Below are 19,056 nucleotides of genomic sequence, written 5' to 3'. Positions count from 1 at the left end.
AGATAGATCTGATTCTCAGAACCAGGCATGAAAGAAATCTGTGGAGGATGTGTTATCACAGGCACAGACCCCCTCGGGGTCACATAAACGTTCCTTTGCTCAGTTGGCAGACACAGATACCGACACGGACACTGACTCCAGTGTCGACTATAGTGATACCAGATTAGACCCAAAATTGGCAAAGAGCATTCAGTACATAATTGTGGCAATAAAAGACGTGTTGCATATCACCGAGGACCCTGCTGTTCCTGATACTAGGGTCTGTATGTATAAGGGAAAGAAACCTGAGGTAACGTTTACTCCCTCTCATGAACTGAATGCCCTTTTTTAAAAAAATGTGGGAAAATCCTGACAGAAAGTTTCTGTTTCCCAAAAGGATTCAAATGGCGTATCCGTTCCCCTCTGGGGATAGAGAAAAGTGAGAGTCACCTCCCATTGTAGACAAGGCGCTGTCATGGTTGTCTAAAAAGGTGGCTTTACCATCTCCAGATACGGCAGCCCTTAAGGATTCGTAGACAGGAAAATATGCTAAAATCCATTTACGTCACACAGGTACACTACTCAGACCAGCTATTGCATCTGCGTGGGTGAGTAGTGCTATCGAAAAGTGGGCAGATAACTTGTCATCTGATATAGATACCCTGGATAGGGATACCATTCTTTTAATGCTAGGTTATATCAGGGACGCTGCAGCCTACTTAAATGAAGCGGCAAGAGATATTGGCCTCTTGGGATCAAGGGCCAATGCCATGGCAGTCTCAGCCAGGAGAGCATTGTGGATTCATCAATGGAATGCTGATGCTGACTCTAAGAAGGCTATGGAGTCTTTACCGTTTAAAGGTGGTGTGTTGTTTAATTAAGGTCTCGCTGAGTTGGTATCTACGGCTACCGCGGGTAAGTCGTCATTTTTGCCTTATGTTCCTCCACAACAAAAGAAAGCTCACCACTTGCAGATGCAGTCCTTTCGGCCAAATAAATACAAAAAAGGCCGAGGTTATTCCTTCCTTGCTAATAGAGGAAGAGGAAAAGGTAAAAGATCTCCAGCGCAGCAGGTTCTCAGGAGCAGAAGTCCTCCCCGGCTTCTGCAAAGTCTATGGCATGACGCTGGGGCTCCTCTGCGGGAGTCCGCACCGGTGGGGGCACGTCTCAAGCTTTTCAGTAATTTCTGGGCTCGTTTGGCCCTAGACCCGTGGATTCTAGAAATAGTGTCCCAGGGGTACAAACTGGAGTTTCAAGACGTACTCCCTCGACATTTTTTCAAATCAGCCTTACCAGCTTCTCTGCCAAGCAGGGAGGTAGTATGCAATGCAATACAAAAGTTGTGTCGGAATCAAGTCATTGTCAGGGTTCCCCCGGCACAACAGGGAGAAGGCTTTTATTCAAGCCTGTTTGTGGTCCCGAAGCCGGACGGCTCGGTCAGACCAATTCTGAACCTAAAATCCCTCAATCTTTACCTAAAAAAATTCAAATTCAAGATGGAATCTCTCCGAGCAGTGATCTCCAGTCTCGAGGAAGGGGATTTCATGGTGTCGGTCGACATAAAGGATGTCTACTTACACATCCCCATATATCCTCCGCATCAGGCTTACCTGCGGTTAGCTACTCAGGATTGTCATTACCAATTTCAGACGCTGCCATTTGGTCCATCCACGGCTCCGAGGATTTTCACCAAGGTAATGGCGGAAATGATGGTTCTCCTACGCAGGCAAGGAGTCACAATTATCCCTTACCTGGACGATCTCCTGATAAAGGCGAGATCCAAAGACAAGCTGGACCAGGACATTGCGCTCTCCCTGACAGTTCTGCAACAACATGATTGGCTCCTAAACCTGCCGAAGTCACAGTTGAATCCGACGAAGCGGCTGTTGTTTTTGGGAATGATTCTGGACACACAATTACAGAGAGTTTTTCTTCCAGAAGAGAAGGCTCTGGAAATTCAGAGTTTGGTCAAACAAATTCTGAAACCAGCGAGAGTATCATTTCATCAATGCACTCGGCTGCTGGGGAAGATGGTGGCGGCCTACGAGGCCATTCAATTTGGCAGATTCCATGCCAGGGTGTTTCAGTGGGACCTGTTGGACAAGTGGTCCGGATCCCATCTGCACATACACCGGAAAATAATCCTATCCTCCAAGACCAGAATCTCACTCCTGTGGTGGCTGCACAGTTCTCACCTTCTAGAGGGATGCAGATTCGTGATCCAGGACTGGATCCTAGTAACCACGGATGCAAGTCTCCGAGGCTGGGGAGCAGTCACACAGGGTATATGGTCAAGCCAGTAAGTTTGTCTACACATAAACGTTCTGGAGTTAAGGGCCATTTACAACGGCCTTCTTCAAGTGGAACGTCTTCTTCGCAACCGGCCCGTCCTAATACAATCGGACAATATAACAGCAGTAGTGCACATGAATTGCCAGGGCGGAACAAAGAGCAGGGCGACAATGGCAGAGGCCACAAAAGTTCTCCGCTGGGCAGAAAGACATACAAGCGCTCTGTCAGCGATCTTCCTTCCAGGAGTGGACGACTGGGAAGCAGACTTCCTCAGCAGACACGATCTCCATCCAGGAGAGTGGGGTCTTCATCAAGAGGTTTTCACAGAAGTGACAAGTCTTTGGGGAATTCCTCAAATAGACAGGATGGCGTCTCGCCTCAACAACAAACTTCAGAGATATTGTTCCAGGTCGAGGGACCCTTAAGCAATAGCGGTGGACACGCTGGTAACACCATGGGTGTTTCAGTTGGTGTACGTGTTTCCTCCGCTGCCACTCATTCCAAAGGTGCTAAAGATCATAAGAAGAACAAAGGTTCAGGTGATCCTCATTGCTCCGGACTGGCCAAGTAGGGCTTGGTATCCAGATCTTCAAGAATTACTCATAAGAGATCCCTGGCCTCTTCCTCTACGAGAGGATCTGTTACAGCAGGGGCCGTGCGTGTACCACGACTTACCACGGCTATGTTTGACAGCTTGGCGGTTGAACGCTGGATCCTAGCCCAAAAGGGTATTCCCAATGAAGTTATTCCTACACTTCTTCAGGCTAGAAAAGAAGTAACGTCTAAATATTATCATCGTATTTGGAGAAAATATGTGTCTTGGTGTGAATCCAAGAAGGCCCCTACGGAAGAATTTCAGCTAGGGCGTTTTCTCCATTTCCTGCAAGCAGGTGTGGATGCAGGTCTAAAGTTAGGCTCGATTAAAGTACAAATTTCGGCCTTATCGGTTCTATTTCAGAAACAATTGGCCTCCTTTCCAGAAGTTTAGACTTTCGTGAAGGGAGTTTTGCACATCCAACCTCCATTTGTGCTCCCAATGGCACCATGGGATATTAACGTGGTGTTGCATTTTCTTCAATCACATTGGTTTGAACCTTTACAGAAGGTTGAGTTGAAATTTCTCACTTGGAAAGTGGTCATGCTATTGGCCTTAGCATCCGCTAGGTGGGTGTCTGAGTTAGCGGCTTTGTCTCACAAGAGTCCTTATTTAATCTTCCATGAGGAGAGAGCGGAGTTGAGGACTCGTCAACAATTTCTGCCGAAGGTGGTTTCATCGTTCCACATGAACCAGCCTATTGTGGTACCAGTGGCTACTGATGCCTTCAAGGAGTCAAAATCTCTCGATGTTGTCAGGGCCTTGAAGATTTATGTCGCCAGAACGGCTCCACTTAGGAAAATGGAAGCTCTGTTTATCCTGTATGCTGCCAACAAGGTTGGAATTCCTGCTTCAAAGTAGACTATTGCGCGCTGGATCTGCAATACGATTCAGCATGCTCATTCTACGGCTGGATTGCCGTTACCGAAATCATCCTGGGTGGCTGCCCGTGGGGTCTCAGCATTACAACTCTGCCGAGCAGCTACTTGGTCAGGTTCAAACACTTTTGCTAAATTTTACAAGTTTGATACCTTGGCTGATGAGTACCTCATGTTTAGTCAATCGGTGCTGCAGAGTCATCCGCACTCTCCCGCCCGTTCTAGAGCTTTGGTATAAACCCCATGGTTCTTGAAGCATCCCCAGTATCCTCTAGGACGTATGAGAAAATAGGATTTTGATACCTACCGGTAAATCCTTTTCTCTTAGTCCGTAGAGGATGCTGGGCGCCCGTCCCAGTGCGGACTCTATCTGCAGTTATTAGTTATTGGTTATGTTTACACACGGGTTGTGTAATGTAATTGGTCAGCCTATTGCTGGCGTTGTTCATGCCGTTGACTGATTTTCTGTTAAATGCCATGTTGTACGGCGTGTTTGAGGTGTGAGCTGGTATATGTCCCTTAGTTAACAATAAATTATTTCCTCGAAATGTCCGTCTCCCTGTGCACAGTTCCTATAACTGGAGTCTGGAGGAGGGGCATAGAGGGAGGAGCCAGTTCACACCCCTTTCAAAGTCTTAAAGTGCCCATGTCTCCTGCGAATCCCATCTATACCCCATGGTTCTTGAAGCATCCATAGCATCCTCTACGGACTAAGAGAAAAGGATTTACCGGTAGGTATCAAAATCCTATTTTTAATAAATAAAAAATTTAAAATTTGCATGTTCAAATGTATTCACCCTCTTTGCTATGAAGCCCCTCAAAAGTTCTGGTGCAACCAATTACCTTCAGAAGTCGCATAATTAGAATAATGAAATCACATAATTAGAAATGAAGTCCACCTGTGTGCAATCTAAGTGTCACATGATCTGTCAGTATAAACACACCTTAACTGAAAGGCCCCAGAGGCTGCAACACCACTAAGCAAGAGGCATCACACCAGGAAGACCAAGGAGCTCTTCAAACAAGTCAGGGACAAAGTTGTTGAGGAGTACAAGTCAGGGTTGGGTTATAATAAAATATCCAAATCTTTGATGATCCCCAGAGCACCATCAAATCCATCATCTTAAAAAAAATCTACCAACGCGTTTCGTCAAATAGACTTCATCTTGATGAAGACTTCATCAGACTTGATGTCTATTTGACGAAACGCGTTGGAAGACCTGTACTGACCTCATATCCAGATAAGGAATAACCATTTTAATATTTTTATTCTAGTTTTTTAACTCTGATTTTAAGTATTATAGCTCAGCTGTGTTTGTACTGTATGTATTGTCCCATTTTTTCATAAATGTGTCTAATGTGATATACTTTGTTAATAAATTGTAATTATTTTTATATCAATTTGGTATACTACCTTATTGCAGACACCAGTGGTCACTGTATATCCCTTATCCTTTCTTTACCAATTCCGATCATTCAGGGAAATTACCATCTCTGTTCTTTTTTGAGAGGAAGAGCTGATGCCTCTTAATTAATAGTGGGGAGTGTCTAACAGTTTATAATTATAACATATACAACATATCTGATACGTTTGTTCCCATCACATGTGGCGCAATATCAATCCATTTTTCTATATATATATATATATATATATATATATATATAGGGTTTCCCAATTGCGCTTAGGAGTGTCTAAAGCAGCACCTCTAGATGAACCTTCTGTTAGCTAATATTCAAGGGAAGTAGTTATTGGACAGATCAGGGAGCGCTAATGTTTACAAGTACCTAATTTTGACCATCCATAATGTAACAAACACTTTAAGACATATATGTAAATAAAAACTTAATTTTTAGTCATAAAAATGTATTCACAATGTTATTAAAACAGTTGATGATGTGCAAAAGGCACATGAGTTAGTTCAGTGAAACTCTGTGAGGAACTCATATGCCTTTTGTGCATCATCTCTACAGAAGGTTGTGCGCCATCTACTAAAAACTTCAGTGATGTTTGTTTCTTTACAGCCTAATGGTCAAATATGGGCCCTCATTCCGAGTTGTTCGCTCGCAAGCTGCTTTTAGCAGCTTTGCACACGCTAAGCCGCCGCCTACTGGGAGTGAATCTTAGCTTATCAAAATTGCGAACGAAAGATTAGCAAAATTGCGAATAGACACTTCTTAGCAGTTTCTGAGTAGCTCCACACTTACTCGGCAACTGCGATCAGTTCAGTTAGTTTCGTTCCTGGTTTGACGTCACAAACACACCCAGCGTTCGGCCAGACACTCCTCCGTTTCTCCAGCCACTCCCGCGTTTTTCCCAGAAACGGTAGCGTTTTTTCGCACACACCCATAAAACGGCCAGTTACCGCCCAGAAACACCCACTTCCTGTCAATCACATTACGATCACCAGAACGAAGAAAAAACCTCGTAATGCCGTGAGTAAAATTCCTAACTGCATAGCAAATTTACTTGGCACAGTCGCACTGCGGACATTGCGCATGCGCATTAGCGACTAATCGCTCCGTTGCAAGAAAAAAATAACGAGCGAACAACTCAGAATGACCCCCATAGACTGTTGGTCTAGACGTTAAAGACTCCTATGTCAATTATGATTTAACCCCTCAGACATAAGCTGATCCATCTGAGTTAATATTTTCAGTGATATAGGCACTTTTTTTTTAAGCTACCTTTATCACGTTTAGTTTGGGCATCTGATCTTGTACCCCTGAAGAAGTCCTTTGTGATGAAACGTGTTGAGTTCTTCATCTGTTTCACCTTTATGTCATACGCTGATTTTACGATAACTTAAGAGATTCTAAATTGCGAAATTGTGAAACTGTACAGATGCTCTTTTTTTTACTATAAAAGAAACTGTTTTAATAACATTGTGAATACATTTTTATGACTAAAAATTACGTTTTTATTTACAAATAAGTTTTAAAGTAAACAGCGCCCTGTCCAATAATAGCGATGGAAGGCGGCACTCCAAGGTTTTCATTCAGTGAAAAATAAGGTGTTTATTGTTATATATATAGTGTATATAAATATATACATTTATAGACCACTGCAAGAAAATGGATTTGGACACAAATCCTCTTTATACCACATGCATGCACTTATCTTGAGAGCTCACTGTTATTCAGTTACAATATCCTTTATTAAATATCACATTTCAATATACTGTCATACCCCGAATTCAGACCGAGAACCTGTTGAATTCTAATTACACCCTACTCATGGAGCTATTTGATCCTGCATAAAAACTATGAGAACTATATGAAGCTACTGGTTATTTGTAAAAAAAAATAATCAGCTTTGCAATTGAGCAGATCTATGTAGTGTGCAGCCACACATCCAATCACTTGTAGCCACACACTACATAGATCTGCTCAGCCGCAATGCTGATCATTTATTTACAAAGTACAAGGTGAGCTTCAAATAGAATTCTCCAGCTTAGAATGATCTACCTTTCTATGCAAGGGCAGATCAATGAATAGATTGTCTGACTGCAATGCCACAGGCAATGGGTTTGAATCCCGGGTATATCAGCATCTTGATATGTAATAATGGACAGTGCGACTGAATAACAAAGAAATCTCAAGTTGATTTCATGAATGTTGTATAGGTATTAGCGACAGAAGGGGTCAGGGTAGGAGACAGGGGCGGTCAGGAGATGCTGGGCTTCAAAAAGGGGGGAAGCTGCAAGTGAAAGTAATTAAAACAAATAATTGACAAGTGCCGCCAACAGCGCCCCCTACCCTGCAGCGCTATGTGCGGTGCCCCCTCCGCACCCACCTAGTTACGGCCCTGATCCTCTGATCCGGTACTGACCATGTAAGCACATATGGAAATTTGCTTATTCATATATATATGTGCAAACATTATTAGCCCTATACATAAAGGTTATTTCTGAATGCTAATTACTTTTTCGTTATGTGTATTTATTTTGCCTCTGAAACATTCTGTCGAGCAGAACTATAAACAAACGCGTCTTGTTTTCCGTGGCGCTGTAATATTGTGCACTGTAGCTGCTGATTTTCATTTTCGCTATGAGGTGTCAGTCGGCCCATGTATTATTTTTCAATCATTACGGAGCCTAGGAAAATGCGGCTTTCAGATGTAATGACAACATGCTGGAGAGTGCAAGAGATAACACGTAACACCTGCAACTCGAGATATCATTAATTCTGATTGTTCCACTGGAACAGACGATCGTTGTTTTTATCCCCAGAGAAGCATCATACACCTGACTGACTGAGGAGTGGGAAATTATAGGACTGTGAGGCTAAAAAGAATTGCGGACCCCAGCGTAGAGCCATCAAATAAACGCAATCATAAAGAAAACTTCTGAGTGTTATTTAAACACAGAAAATAACTGAGTAGAGTAAAACATCTGGCGGCTAATGCTACTTCTAGCCCCGCAATATGATTGTAATCAAAGAAGACTTGATGTTTTTGTTTTGTTTTTTTCCCTTTTCTTTCTGGAGTTTTATTGTGTCCCAGGGGAAGATTTATCAAAGCTGGGAGAGAGTTAAAGTGGAGAGAGATCAGGGGGTCTATTCATGAAGCAGTGAAAAGTGTGGAGAAGTGAGCCAGTGGAGAAGTTACCCATGGCAACCAATCAGCTGCTCTGTATAATTTTACAGTATGCAAATTATAAATGTTACTTCAATGCGGATTGGCTGCCATGGGCAGCTTCTCCATTGGCTCACTTCTCCACACTTTTCACTGCTTCCGGGAATAGACCCCAAAGTCCCAGCCAACCAGCCCCTAACTGTCATTTTTCAAACACAGCCTGTAACATGGCAGTGAGGAGCTGATTGGCTAGTACTTTATCTCTTTCCACTTTATCTCTCTCCAAAGCTTAGTAAATAGATCTCCAAGTATTGAATATATGCACGTTTGGAATTAATCTCAGTGGTCAAATGTCAACAAGCAATATGCTACCATAATACCGTAGTTTGGGCATAGTTCACCACGGAATGCAGGTACGATTGCGATCACATGCTGATGCCCTGTGATGTGTGCGTATGCAGTGCGCATGCGCATACAGTGAGATGCAACAGCATCTCACTGGTGCGAACGCCTTTGCCTGATTGACAGCACAGTCCAAATTTCAAGTAGGGGAGCCGCACCAACTGTCACCAACTGTCATCCCAAATTGACTCTCTGGCAGTTGGTGCGGCTCCCCTATTTGAACTTTGGACTGTGCTGCAGCCCCTCCTCTGGAGCTGCCTAGCGCAGCTTTGAAGTAATGCATGTATGAGATCTTAACAGCTATACAAGTGAGCTAAAACCTTAGCCAAAAAAAATCTGATCAGTTATGAGTATAGCAAGTAGTGCTCTTCAGTAATTCCATTACCAAGAAATTCTGGTAGCAAAATGATTTCATGGATAGATGCAGCTTTTTAAAACAAACATCTTATAGCAAGCTGCTAAGAAACAGGTCATAACCCTCCACTGCAGTGGGTGCATGAGTATATAACTCTCCACTGCAGGGATACATGCATTTATCCCATGAGTATATAACTATCCACTGCAGGGGTACATGCATTTATCCCATGAGTATAATCCTCCACTGCAGGGGTACATGCATTTATCCCATGATTATACTCCTCCACTGCAGGGGTACATGCATTTATCCCATGATTATACTCCTCCACTGCAGGAGTACATGCATTTATTCCATGAGTATATAGCCCTCCACTGCAGGGGTACATGCAATTTTCCCATGAGTATATAACTCTCCACTGCAGGGGTACATACATTTATCCCATGAGTATATAGCCCTCCACTGCAGGGGTGCATACATTTATCCCATGCGTATATAACCCTCCACTGCAGGGGTACATGCAATTTTCCCATGAGTATATAACTCTCCACTGCCGGGCTACATGCATTTATCCCATGAGTATATAGCCCTCCACTGCAGGGGTGCATACCTTTATCCCATGAGTATATAACCCTCCACTGCAGGGGTACATGCATTTATCCCATGAGTATATAGAACTCCACTGCAGGGGTGCATACATTTATCCCATGAGTATATAACCCTCCACTGCAGGGGTACATGCATTTATCCCATGAGTATATAGCCCTCCACTGCAGGGGTGCATACATTTATCCCATGAGTATATAACCCTCCACTGCAGGGGTACATGCATTTATCCCATGAGTATATAACCCTCCACTGCAGGGGTACATGCATTTATCCCATGAGTATATAACCCTCCACTGCAGGGGTGCATGCAATTTTCTCATGAGTATATAACTCTCCACTGCAGGGGTGCATATATTTATCCCATGAGTATATAACTTTCCACTGCAGGGGTGCATGCATTTATCCCATGAATATATAACCCTCCACTGCAGGGGTGCATGTATTTATCCAGTTTATAACCCTCCTCTGCCGGGGTACATGCATTTATCCCATGAGTATATAACCCTTCAATGCAGGGGTGCATGATTTTATCCCATGAGTATATAACCCTCCACTGCAGGGGTGCATGCATTTATCCCATGAGTATATAACCCTCCACTGCAGGAGTACATGCATTTATCCCATGAGTATATAGCCCTCTACTGCAGGGGTACATGCATTTATCCCATGAGTATATAACCCTCCACTGCAGGGGTACATGCATTTATCCCATGAGTATATAACCCTCCACTGCAGGAGTACATGCATTTATCCAATGAGTATATAGCCCTCCACTGCAGGGGTACATGCATTTATCCCATGAGTATATAGCCCTCCACTGCAGGGGTGCATACATTTATCCCATGAGTATATAGCCCTCCACTGCAGGGGTACATACATTTATCCCATGAGTATATAACCCTCCACTGCAGGAGTACATGCATTTATCCCATGAGTATATCACCCTCCACTGCAGGGGTGCATACATTTATCCTATGAGTATATAACCCTCCACTGCAGGGGTGCATGCAATTTTCTCATGAGTATATAACTCTCCACTGCAGGGGTGCATACATTTATCCTATGAGTATATAACCCTCCACTGCAGGGGTGCATGCATTTATCCCATGAGTATATAACCCTCCACTGCAGGGGTGCATACATTTATCCCATGAGTATATAACTCTCCACTGCAGGGGTGCATGCATTTATCCCATGAGTATATAACCCTCCACTGCAGGGGTGCATGTATTTATCCCATGAGTATATAACCCTTCACTGCAGGGGTGCATGATTTTATCCCATGAGTATATAACCCTCCACTGCAGGAGTACATGCATTTATCCCATGAGTATATCACCCTCCACTGCAGGAGTACATGCATTTATCCCATGAGTATATTGCCCTCTACTGCAGGGGTACATGTATTTATCCCATGAGTATATCACCCTCCACTGCAGGAGTACATGCATTTATCCCATGAGTATATAGCCCTCCACTGCAGGGGTGCATACATTTATCCCATGAGTATATAACCCTCCACTGCAGGGGTACATGCATTTATCCCAAGAGTATACAACCCTCCACTGCAGGGGTACATGCATTTATCCCATGAGTATATAACCCTCCACTGCAGGGGTACATGCATTTATCCCATGAATATATAACCCTCCACTGCAGGGGTACATGCATTTATCCCATGAGTATATAACCCTTCACTGCAGGAGTACATGCATTTATCCCATGAGTATATCACCCTCCACTGCAGGAGTACATGCATTTATCCCATGAGTATATCACCCTCCACTGCAGGAGTACATGCATTTATCCCATGAGTATATCACCCTCCACTGCAGGGGTACATGCATTTATCCCATGAGTATATAACCCTCCACTGCAGGAGTACATGCATTTATCCCATGAGTATAAAACCCTCCACTGCAGGTATTTATCCCATGAGTATAATCAATATTTTTTTTTTTATTTCCTTAATTTTCAAGGACAATGAAGTATTCCCTACTGGGAGGCAGCAATCTGCTGATTACGAATGTAACGGATAATTACGCTGGGACATACACCTGTGTGGTTACCTACAAAAACGAAAACAGCAGCGCCTCAGCGGAACTGAGCATCATGGGTAAGTGCTCCAGTGTGACAATAACACCCATTGTGCAGGATACCGTATGAAGTGTTTTCATTATTGTGCCAAGCGTCTGTGGGAAATGTGTCAAACATTCTAAAGAGGATAAAAGGAGGTGTTACCTATCAACCAATCGGATTCTAGGTTTCATTTTACAGACTATTAGATAAATTATAGCAAGAAGCTGATTGGTTGTTCAGCAACTTCTCCACTTTTCCCCTTTAGAATATTTGATATCTTCCCATGAGTGTTTACATGTGATACTTAGCTATTTTACTTACCCAGTAAGTACTGTTACATCAGCTCGTCTGGAGGTATGGAGTTATTAGGCTACAGTACATGATACTTCTGTGTAGGGTAGATATATTGACGTGTGTGGATCATAATTACAAGCTTCGTTCTCAGCAATAAATGGAGCGATGGGTCCATAGTCAGCTGTATATTAGAACACAGTAATGTATACAAAGTAACAAGGTTGTCTCTTAGAAGAATTGTGCATGACTCCCTCACCCTCCTGTCCTCATCACTCCAGTTGTTTCCTGTTGGGATTTCAAGTACAAACCTTATTTCTCCATAACTTTTGACCTTCTTCCCTTTCCACAGCAATAAACTAGCATTGATATGTGCAATATCTGCTGGGACCAGCATTTGAAGCTTGGTGTTCAGTGAATTCTAAATATACAATACTGAGTGTATATTACAGTCCACCAGTTTGGAGTGTGAAGGAAGTGGTAGGCGCAAAAAGAGAAATTAAACAAATCCATGGTGATCCTACTCCCTGTTTGTATCTGTCACATGCTACAGCTCAACTTCTGATAGTCCGTCAAGGGAAAACGAGCAGCTCCACAGCCCGCAGGAAATTTATGTTGTCTTTCACAAGGTGCTAGATTCCATGGGCGGTATTCAAAGTACCAGCCAATCAGCTCCTAACTGCCATGTTATAGTCTGTGTTTGAAAAATGACAGTTAGGAGCTGATTAGCTGGTACTTTATCTCCGTCCACTTTATCTCTCTCCAAGGTTTAGTACATTAGACCTCATATTTATTAAAGCCATGTTGCAGGAAATCCCCCGCAAAATCTAAGTATCTCCTAAATGTAACAGGGAGGGACCACAGCAGATACATGTGTCTTCAATCACAACAACACTCCAATGCTATGTTAATCATGATTAGACTAATACATACATGCTTGTTGAGTGTATATTCAATAATGGCATATGTATTTGGTACAGGGGATTGGTGGTAGAAGTGGGGATGAGTGACATAATACAACTGAGTGGAACCCCATAATAATTCACTGAGGATTCTTTGATGCACATGTGATATATATTTCAACACAATGAAGAACAAGTCCGGTCGGGTTGTGGTGCGTGACTGTTCATGACCTTTTCCAGTTTAGTTGTATACTGTAAGTCACGTCTCCGCTTTTATTTGCAGTCACATTTCTAAGAGAGATTACTAGTGACAGAGTGTGTTACTTTCAATCATATTTAATTTCATACAGCATAATACAACTGTATCTCGATGCCATCTTTTCTTTAACAATTATGTAAGATGACTGTTTTAGACTAGCTATTATTTGTTTACTCTCACAAAAAAAAGAATAGGCCGTTAAGTGCCTGAGATATCCTATTGTTAGCGCAATACAGAGATACACATATTGTTCTAGGAACCACATAAAAGCTGACGGAGACAAATAAATATGCGGCACATCACTTTTCTGTAAACACAAATATATAAAAATGGCCTCAAAGGAATTATATTTTCCCCATATTCTTTGTTCCAGAATACAATTCAAAATCAGCAAACAATAAAACGCAGCCTCACCCTGTAATTTAAAAGTAAAATACATAATTCTGGTACATTTTTGTTCCTCTGCTTTATAAATCTAAAAAAATACTTTTTCTGTGCGTTTTTTCTAAATGTATTGATTGTTCATAGGAAACAGAATATGCCAATGAAACAGTAAATATTTGGGCATCCGGTCAGGATCCCGGCAGTCCGAATAACGACGCCGAGATCACGACACTTACTCGGAATGCAGAATAGGGTCACAAGCCTGCCGACGGAATTCCGGCTGCCGGGCTCTCAAACGATCGTGTACCGGGCCACTTGAGAGGTAAGCCGCGCGCAGAGTGTGTGTGTTTAGTAGTGATGTGCACCGGAAATTTTTGGGGTTTTGGTTTTGGATTCGGTTCCGCGGCCGTGTTTTGGATTCGGACGCGTTTTGGCAAAACCTCCCTGAAAAATTGTTGTCGGATTCGGGTGTTTTTTTTACAAAAGACCCTCAAAAACAGCTTAAATCATAGAATTTGGGGGTAATTTTGATCCCATAGTATTATTAACCTCAATAACCATAATTTCCACATGGCTAAGCTAAGCGACCCAAGTGGCCGACACAAACACCTGGCCCATCTAGGAGTGGCACTGCAGTGTCAGACAGGATGGCACTTAAAAAAATAGTCCCCAAACAGCACATGATGCAAAGAAAAAAAGAGGTGCACCAAGGTCGCTGGATGGCTAAGCTAAGCGACCCATGTGGCCGCACAAACACCTGGCCCATCTAGGAGTGGCACTGCAGTGTCAGACAGGATGGCACTTAAAAAAATAGTCCCCAAACAGCACATGATGCAGAGATAAATATATATATATATATATATATATATATATACTGGTGGTCAGCAAAATTCTGCACTGTCCTCCTACTATAATACTGCGCACAACTACAATGCAGCACAGATATGGATAGTATACTTGACACATAGGTAGAGCAATGGACTACTGTACCGTACTGCTATATATATACTGGTGGTCAGCAAAATTCTGCACTGTCCTCCTACTATATACTGCGCACAACTACAATGCAGCACAGGTATGGATGGATAGTAAAATTTACGACACAGAGGTAGAGCAATGGCCTACTGTACCATACTGCTATATATATATACTGGTGGTCAGCAAAATTCTGCACTGTCCTCCTACTATATACTGCACACAACTACAATGCAGCACAGGCAGAGAACGTAGATACAGTATTTGCAGCACACTGAGCACAGATATTTGCAGCACACTGAGCACAGATATTTGCAGCACACTGAACACAGATACTGAGAGGACGCCAGCCACGTCCTCTCGCTATCATCTCCAATGCACGAGTGAAAATGACGGCGACGCGCGGCTCCTTATATAGAATACGAATCTCGCGAGAATCCAACAGCGGGATGATGACGTTCGGGCGCGCTCGGGTTAACCGAGCAAGGCAGGAAGATCCGAGGCTGCCTCGGAACCGTGTAAAATAGGTGAAGTTCGGGGGGGTTTGTATCTTGACGAACCGAACCCGCTCATCACTAGTGTTTAGGTGTAGGCTGCAGGGGGAGGGTTAGGCTTAAGGGGGGTACTCACGGAGCGATATTCTAAGCAATCTGACTAGATTGCTTAGAATATCGGCAGGATCGCTCCGTGTGTAGCCCCCTCGGCGATAGCGATGCGCGGCCCCGCACATCGCTATCGCCGCTGCTAGATTGGCCTGCATGCAGGCCAATCTAGCGGGTCGCTCACTTCACCCGCTGGGTGAAGTGAGCGGCCCCCCCGTCTCCCCCCGCACGCTCAGCACAGATCGCGCTGTGCTGAGCGGCAGGAGAGATGTGTGCTGAGCGGTTCGCTCAGCACGCATCTCTCCTTGATCGGCCCGTGAGTACTGGGCTTTAGGCTGCTGGGCGAGGGTTAGAGTTAGGCAGTTTGTGTGGGGGGAGGGGGGTTAGGTTTAGGCTGCTAGAAGGGAAGGTTAGGGGGCCATTGGGGGAAGGTAATTATACTTACCTTCCCCTTTCGGCATTCTGAGCACCGGGATGCCGTGGTCGGTATTCTGACCGTCGGCATCCCAAATGCTGGCATATCGATCCCAACCTATCTAAGTGGTGGTGCTGGTGGCTTTCGTGTCTGGGAGCTAGTGCAAAAGTCGCAAGATCTGATCGCATTCGGAATTGCACGCAACTCAGAACCAGGCCCCCCCAGTACAGTACATGTACAGTAACAGATAAACACGGAGGATCTAATACATTCTCAGGCCCACCAGTAGCTGTCAGCAAACAGACTCATTTGATTTGTCCCATTTAAAGAGCCGGTGTTTGATGAACGGAGGCAAGCTGCGGCTACGTCTTATAAATTGGTAAGATAAGTGGTCCTGTGGGGAGAATAAGACTTCTGTTATATTAAACATGCCGCTGTCCATTAGCATGGCATTGACTGTAATAATACTGAATCACGGGGACGGATACATTGCCCAATAAGTGCTTTGTAATGATGCAGGTATTAGCGGGAAGCGCGGCTTCGTTCGGCTCTCCCAGCTGTTTGGAGAGGAGATGCAATGAGTAGCTGTGAGTTATGGAAAAGTGGCAGCACAGCAGCACACAGGAGACCTGCGGGGCCTGAGCGCTGGAGGTCAGATCAATGAGTGTCTGCTGATGCAGCAAGGTGAAATGACACTCGGGGGACCCAGGCCGTAAAGTGGGCAAGTTCCCGGAAATTGTAATTTATGTATCTTTAAGATTCCGCAGAAAGACTGATGATCTGCCTGGGTGTAAAGGGAAACAGTGGCAACTGAATATATTGTAGTGTCATCCTGAGAGATGTTTCCCTAAACCAATATATTAAAAAAAAATATATATATACTGTATATGTATACTGTATGTGTATATACGGCATGAATGATGAAACCAGATTTCTACCTTGTTCATTCAAAAGTTGTCATGGAGATGAAGATGAAAGGTGTATGATTCAGGATTATAGGGGGCTAATACAGATGTGTTTGGAGGTGCTAACATGGTAATGCAGCAGGGGGCGTCACGCCTCCTGCTGCATTATTGATCCGAACTGCGTCCAAGGACGCAATATCGGATCTTCCCCGGCACCGGCGGCACCCATGTGGGCAGCTCTGTGCTACTACAGAGATCCCTGGCTTCATTCCTCCCCCTAAACAGTGATGGCATGCCTCCGTTTTCACAAACAGAGGCTCTGGTTACCCCATCCTCACCCCCAAATTGCATCACTCACTGACAGTCTAATGTCGGCCCTGTGTCCTGTGTCGCAGAACGGGTCTTGTCCATACATCAGTAATTTGCGGCTCGGGATGGCGCTCTGCCCACATCAGAATGAGGCCCATAGTGTACTCTGGTCGCACATACGCAGTTGCTCAGCCGGTCCAAACTCAGAAGTAAAGTAATCGCCTCAGCCGGCAGAATCCATGTCCCGGCAAGACTGCGTTCATAAATTCCCCGGATGTAACATTTCTTATTGCCGCGATATGTGGCGATAAGAAATTAACTTTGGGGGTCATTTAGACCAGATCGCACGCTGCATTTTTTCACAGCCGTGCGATCGGGTCTGAACTGCGCATATGTGTGGTCCCAGAGCCGGCCTTGGGCATAGGCAAACTAGGCAGATGCCTAGGGCATTTGGTATGCTTAGGGGCACCAGCAGCTTCTGTTGATTAAAATGATATGTGGCATGCCTATATTCTGTGTGTGACTGCGGCTGTATCTGCATACGAAATGCTACGTTGCGTGTATTCCTGGAAATCACTGTAATGTAGCATTTCGTATGCAGATACAGCCGCAGTCACACACAGAATATAGGCATGCCACATATCATTTTAATCAGCAGAAGCTTCATGTGCATTCTGGTCAAACAGCAATGCTAATAATATGCATTTTCATAAACAAAAGGCGCCTGACGTTAGCAGAGCTGCCAGCTGACTCATGCCAGGCATCTCTTGCAGAACTAGCGGCGGTGCTAGGGGGCACCAGCCAAAATCTTGCCTAGGCAATGGTTAGGGCCGGCTCTGTGTGGCCCGCAGTGCGCATGCGCGTCGGCCACCAGTGACGGCCGTCGACGGGCAGCGACGAATCGAACAAAGAGACCCAACGCACCGGCGATCGCAAGAAGATTGACAGGCAGAAGGCGTTCGTGGTTGGCAACTCACCGTTTTCAGGGAGTGTCCGGAAAAATGCAGGCGTGCCCAGCTGTTCTGGAGGAGGATTCCTGACGTCACCACCAGTCCGGATCGTCGCAGCGGCTGAGTAAGTCCTGGCTTGTGCAGAAACTGCACAGCCGATCGCACCCCTGCCAAGCGTTTATACCCCCACCCCTGTAGGCGGCGATTACCTGGTCGCAGCAGTGCAAAAAACCGCCTGCGTGCGACCAGGTCTGAATTAGGCCCATTGTCAGGGCGAAAATGCTAAATCAGCCGCATAGTGACATAGCTAGAAACGGAAACTTACAGACATTATTGGAGTACGAGATAAAAATGCAATGAACTTTTTGTAACAGTAAATGCTATAACAGATGTTCTCACTGTTTTGACCTCAGGTAATAAATCAGTTTAACTCTCTCCTAAATTGTTAATGTCCTCGGTCCCTATGGAGAAAATCTGTTTATAGATCACTGGCTCTGAGAACAACAGGCTGTTTCCCCGTGTTCCCAGAAATACATTCAGGTCTCCCAGGCTTCCTATGTCCCACTGTAGTCCTGGAATATATTGTATCACATCTTGTAAGTTTACAAATGCCCAGTATACAGTACGTATCCAGGGTACACAAGGATACAGATATAAGACCTGATTCAGGTTCAGTAGCAGATTCTGCTAAACAAGGCCGCCCAGCGCAAGGTAACGCTACCCAGTATGGGAAGTGCCGCCCTGAAATGCCTTTGCATTTAAAAATGCAATGACATCGCAGGTGCCTGCATTGCGGTAGCCCCCTTGCATACCTAGCCGTGCATAGGCCTCGTGTGACGTCATGCGGCCGACCCTAAAACAATCTGGATATGCCGCCGTTGTCTGGACTATGCCCCTGCAATGCCACAACGCTGACCCTCTTTGGCCTGTCACTTTCAATCAAAATGAGATCGCATCCTCCCAGGATGCAGTCGCATTTTGACCCCCTCACACGCGCATTAGCAATGCTGTGCATGCACAGGTGGCCAAAATCGCTGTATGCAGCAGCAGCAACTGCTGCTGAACGAGCTGCATAATCTGAGGTAATTTCTAGCAAACTTGGTATAAACAGCATCATACGGTATAACATTATCTATATGAAGAACATCTGTAACTCGTGTAAACCACGTCTGTGCAGACTGTGACTTCTAACTGTTAAAAGAGGTTGATTTCTGATCTGATTACTTCAGAGTTCATTAGGAGATGTGCAGTATAAGGAATGATGCAGCTCCTACTGTGATTTAATATGTGATCTTCTGTGAC

The 19,056-nt window shown here is 44.5% G+C and overlaps 1 protein-coding gene across 3 annotated transcripts in view; it reads left to right on the top strand.

Moving 5' to 3' along the window:
* Window positions 1-19,056, top strand: part of DCC (DCC netrin 1 receptor) — a 1,035,978-nt gene that overhangs the window by 484,942 nt on the left and 531,980 nt on the right. For all 3 annotated transcript variants that reach the window (XM_063960065.1, XM_063960057.1, XM_063960048.1), the window contains exon 5: window positions 11,663-11,799. In XM_063960065.1, the coding sequence (XP_063816135.1) occupies window positions 11,663-11,799 (137 nt within the window). The remainder of the gene's footprint in view (window positions 1-11,662; window positions 11,800-19,056) is intronic.

The sequence above is a fragment of the Pseudophryne corroboree genome, chromosome 1 (genome assembly GCF_028390025.1).
Source record: "Pseudophryne corroboree isolate aPseCor3 chromosome 1, aPseCor3.hap2, whole genome shotgun sequence".
In the NCBI taxonomy this organism is placed as follows: Eukaryota; Metazoa; Chordata; class Amphibia; order Anura; family Myobatrachidae; genus Pseudophryne; species Pseudophryne corroboree.
Note: the sequence above shows the minus strand (reverse complement) of the source record. Positions and strands in the feature narration are given on the sequence as shown.